Below are 4,840 nucleotides of genomic sequence, written 5' to 3'. Positions count from 1 at the left end.
AGTGTAGGGGAGGTGCGTCCCGCAGACCTGCCCCTGGCGAGTGTTGGGGAGGTGCGTGCGGCAGGCATGTGTCTGGCAAGTGTAGGGGAGGTGCGTCCCGCAGACCTGCCCCTGGCGAGTGTAGGGGAGGTGCGTCCCGCAGACGTGCGTCCCCCAGAAAATCAACAGAAAAGACACGTACAACAGAGATGTCATGGAGCCACAACTGGGTGTGTGGACACTGCACGCGGTAGCCCATGATCCACTTGAGTTTTAAAATCTTGGTTTCTGACAATTCGAATGCCTTTAAAAAAACAGAGCTCATAGATGATGTGGAAGAGCTTGTGTACTTCTGGAACAGTAAAAGCAAGAACTTCCCACAATACATTCTGCCATAAAGATAGTAAAGACCCTGGCAAAGTTGTCAAAACCAACTTTTTCAAAACTGGAAATTAGCCAAAGGCTTGCAAGGCTCCAAGGCACACTTCTTCAGGGAAAGGGCTGATCTTGGTAAAGCCAGTGAGCTCTTGGGCTGCTGCGGTGGCCCTGGCCCCCTCCCAGCCCCCGCCCCCACAGTGGTTTCAAGTGAAACCAACCACAGTACCTATAAAAAAACACCAGCTCAGCAGCTGTGTTACTGGCTTGTGTATTGGTCAGGTTTATGTTGTCATAACGAAATACCCAAAGCTTGGTACTTTATAAAGAGAAGTTCAGCTAACAGGTTTAGAGACTGAAAATCCAAGGCCAGCTGGCTCCACCTGTTTGACCTCTTAGAGACCTGGGAGCCCTCTAGACTGCACCGTGACACGGTAGGGAACCGTGCGGCACAGGCCAGGCGCACAGAGCGGCCTTGCTCTGTACCCACCTCTGTCGCATGAGCTAATCCACGGTGGAAGACCAGCATTCACCCCAACAGCCTAACACCCCCACTAGGCCACACCTCAGCACTGCCACCACGGTGCCCAAGCTGCCAGCACAGGAAACTTAGGGGACATCCTGGAGCCACAGCCAAAGCACAGCCACTTGTCAGAAGACAGCTCCCAGAAGCACCCACTAGCAAAGTCCTTCCAATGTTTTCTGCAGCAAATTTTAAGACCTACCTCTCCCCTACCTCAAACAACGAAGTCTCCCCATGAATCCTCATATGACTAGTTGGTGTTTAATGAAAGTATCAGAACAATTGAAGGAGCAACAGTCTCTCCAACAAGGCCTCCGAAACAACTGGGTGTCCACACGGAAAAGGATGAAGCTAGACCGCTACCTTCCAGTGTACACAAATGACTCAAAATGCGTGAACACCTAGGGACAATAGCTAACACTGTAAAACTGTCACCTCTTAGGACAGCATGCCAAAAGCCAGAGGACTTCTATCTGGATTGAGTGGGCAGCTCAGTGAAGTTACCAGAGACCCAGAGCGGTTCCTACTTCCTACTCTGACCTCGTCACACTTGCCCTAGGTTGTCTCACCTTGTGGTCATGAGGTGGCTCAGGCAACACTCAGCAGAGAAATCAGCTCCTCCTCCTCCTCCTCCTCCTCCTCCTCCTCCTCCTCCTCCTCTTCCTTCCTCCTCCTTTTCTTCCCCTCACGCCCTCCCCCCTCCTCCTCCTCTTTCTCTCCTGCCCTCTTCCCACCTCCTCCTCCTCTTCCCCTCCTGTCCTCCCCTCCTCCTCTTCCTCTTCTTCACCTCCTGACCTCCCCTCCTCCCCCTCCTCCTCCACCTCCTCCTCTCACACCTCTTTTTCCTCACAAGCCCCAGCAACCCTCTCTTCACATCCCACCTTCACAGTTGCCTCAAGCTAGGCTCTAAACTCCAGAATGGCAAGAGGTATGGAGTTCTGTGAGCCACTGAGGCAGACCATCTGTGGCAGGCGGTTTCCAGGGGTGGGATGCTAGCTACCACCATATTGTCCCTCACATTCTGGCAGGAGAAAATGGCAGTAAATCAGAGAAAAAGGCAAGACTAGGGAGGGGGATACCTAGGTCAGCAGGTCAACCAAGCGCTCATAACCTGAACTGGAACAATGCAGAACAAAGTATTGGGACCTTCATTGCTTCAGCGCACACCGACGAGCCCAGCACTCAATCCGGCTGGACAACCAAGATCTGACCTCTCCTGTCCCTTATCTCTAACTCCCATGCTGCTCAGCAACAGTGGCTATAGCTTTAAATATAGTTCTTTAGTTCATTTGATGAACAAAAATATTTTCAAAATGTTCATATATTTTAAGATTTTTGTGTGTTCATCTGACACAACTGTGTAATGGACTCACAACATGAAAAACGAAGCACACGGAGTTTACTTAGGAAAAGAATGAAGCTGTTCCCAGTAGAAACCCTGCAGTCTACGCCAGGCGACTCTCCACACCATTCCATTTGTATAGCTCTCTTGTGTCCTAAGACACGCAGGTCTCAGAGGAATCTTAGCACTCGCTGAGGGCTTAACGTCCTTTCGAGAAGAGCTCTGTCTTCAGTTAGTGTGGTTGTGGTCCATTCACACCTCTGGCACCTCATGGGTCGTGGGCACCTGCCCCGGCTAGAGCCCCAGGACAGAGTCAGGGCCGCTTTCTCAGCAAGGTTTCTTTCTGGTCGTGTTCTAGGCTAATACATGTGTCAGCGGGTGTTGGCTCAGTGGCTCAGTACATAGCTGTTCTGTCACAGATAATAACAGTCATCTCTCCCCACCCCCAGGTCGCTCAACTCTCCCTGAAGCCTCAGTGTCAGAATCTTTAACTTCAGAGAGTTCAAAAGAATAGTATGACTCCAGACCAAGCCCAAAGATTGTGGATCAATGAAGAACTCTGTAATTTTTTTCAAGAAGTCTTGTAGAAAATGCATTCTAATGAAATCTTCCCCAGTTCTCTCTTTCCCGGGTCTTCAATAAAGCACACAATTGGATCGCAAGCTTGCCCCTTTCTTTCTAAAAGCCTCTGTGGGTCAGCAAACGCCAACAAGGTTTTCTGTACCCGAGGTCTGAGCTGAATGCCAACTTTGTCTCAGGTTGGAGGAGATGGGCGTGAGCAGGGGGATCCCTTGATCTGATTTGAAAGTAGGCATGACGTTGGCGTAGCGAGGTCATGACTTGCAGCTTCTCTGTGCTTTGGTTTCTTCACCAATAAAACTCAAATCCCAAGGCCTATGGGGCCGGGGAGATGGCTCAGTGGAATAAGCGCTTCCCTGTCAAGAGCAAGGGCCTGAGTTCAGTCCCTGGTTCCATTAAAAAAAAAAAAAAAAAAAAAAAGCACCACAGCAACTCAATCCCAGTCCTTGGCCCGTAGAGTGAGCTGGGGGGTGAAATGGTAGCGCGTCGTTAAAAGAGCGCAGCAGAAGAGCTCCTCACTCCTCCTCACGCCTCACTAAACTGCACCGTTTACTATAACCGGCACTCCTCAGCACACCAGTAGCGGGATGCCAAAAGCCAAATACAGTGTTTCTCTTTGCTGACTAGAGCCTGCCTCTGAAAGCGGAAAATGTAGCTGATATTTTTAAGTCCAGGGAGACTCACAAAGGGGCTGTTTTACATTTAATTATGCTCCTCAGAAAAAACTTCAAAGTCTTTACTCCCTGTACTCCAGAATCACGTCTTTACAGATGGAATCGAATGACCATCCTTAGGACAGGAGCTATTACAACTAAGAACCTGCTGTGACCCGTGTCCTCAAGAGGACATTTGAATGTCCCCTATGTACAACCACGCAGAGACGACACCATGTGGGGAGGGAGGGTTGGAGCAACACATCTACAGCCAAGAAATTCCTGAAATCGCCAGGAGTCACAAGAACCTGGGGAGAGGCCTTCGGGTTAGCTCAGTTGTTTAAGCACCTGCTCTGGCAAAACCAGTCATACTCAGGGGACCTCCACCTGCCTTAGCAGACCCGCCCTTAGGCAGCCTGAACCAACAACAACAACAACAATTCTTCTCATCTTTGGGCTGGGGACATAGCTCAGTGGCATAAGAACCTGCCTCACAAGTGTAAGGTTCCAGGGCTGGTGAGATGGCTCAGTGGTCTAAAGCACCTACTTAGAACAAGCTTAAGCTAAGCAAAGCACAGGGACCGCGGTTCAATCCCCCAGCACCACATGCCAGCCAGCCCCGCCCCCTGGTGGGCTGAGCTGACCACACACACACTCTAAATAAATAAATAAATAAAAATTTAAAAAAAAAAAAAAACAAGTGTAAGGTTCTGAGTTCTATCCCCAGTACAATAAATAAATAAATAAACAAACTAGACAAAACCTGGGGAGAGGTGAGGACACTTCTACCACCCCTAGAGGGTGGACTCCAGGCTGCGAGTGCCTTCGCAGTGAGGCCCAGTGTCCATGCAGGCCCCTCTCCCCGGGAGGCACTGGGTTTGCCCACTCCTGAGGGACAGGTGTGGTGAAGGGAGGTACATAAGTTGACTTTTGAACCTAAAGGTGTTGGAAGGATATTAAGGTAATGTAATTTATTAACTTGGACGAAATGCATCCATTCCTCAAAAGATGAAATGCCAAAAACTGACACAAGAAGAAAAAATCTGAACAGCCATAGAGCTGGTTTACAAAGACAGAGAATCTGCAATTGACAACTTGGGGCCGCAGGCTTTAGCAGTAAGTCCTGTCCCACACTTAGAGAGCCGGAAGAAAGGCTTTCGAAGTCGCCACACATGATGTGTCTCAGGGAACAGACGCAGTTAATCTGATTTAACACTGCACGGTGTATACATGTATTCAAACATCATGTTACCTCAGAAATATGCAAATTTAATAATGTTATATACCGCCTAAACCTAACTGATAATAAAAAATATATTTGTACTATATTTTTCTTACAGCTTATACTCTTGCCAACCGCACAACAGCGTGAATGTACTTAATGCCACT

The 4,840-nt window shown here is 49.0% G+C and overlaps 1 protein-coding gene across 3 annotated transcripts in view; it reads left to right on the top strand.

The window, feature by feature from the left end:
• Positions 1 to 2,823, top strand: part of LOC111814182 (B-lymphocyte antigen CD20-like) — a 26,142-nt gene extending 23,319 nt beyond the window's left edge. For all 3 annotated transcript variants that reach the window (XM_023707071.1, XM_023707069.1, XM_023707070.1), the window contains one exon: positions 2,669 to 2,823. In XM_023707071.1, the coding sequence (XP_023562839.1) occupies positions 2,669 to 2,733 (65 nt within the window). In that variant the 3' untranslated portion in view covers positions 2,734 to 2,823. The remainder of the gene's footprint in view (positions 1 to 2,668) is intronic.
• The last annotated feature ends 2,017 nt before the right edge of the window (positions 2,824 to 4,840 follow it).

This window comes from Octodon degus, unplaced genomic scaffold (assembly GCF_000260255.1).
Source record: "Octodon degus isolate 3935 unplaced genomic scaffold, OctDeg1.0 scaffold00279, whole genome shotgun sequence".
Classification (NCBI taxonomy): Eukaryota; Metazoa; Chordata; class Mammalia; order Rodentia; family Octodontidae; genus Octodon; species Octodon degus.
The sequence above is the reverse complement of the archived record's forward strand: the minus strand, read 5'-3'. Positions and strand labels throughout refer to the sequence as shown.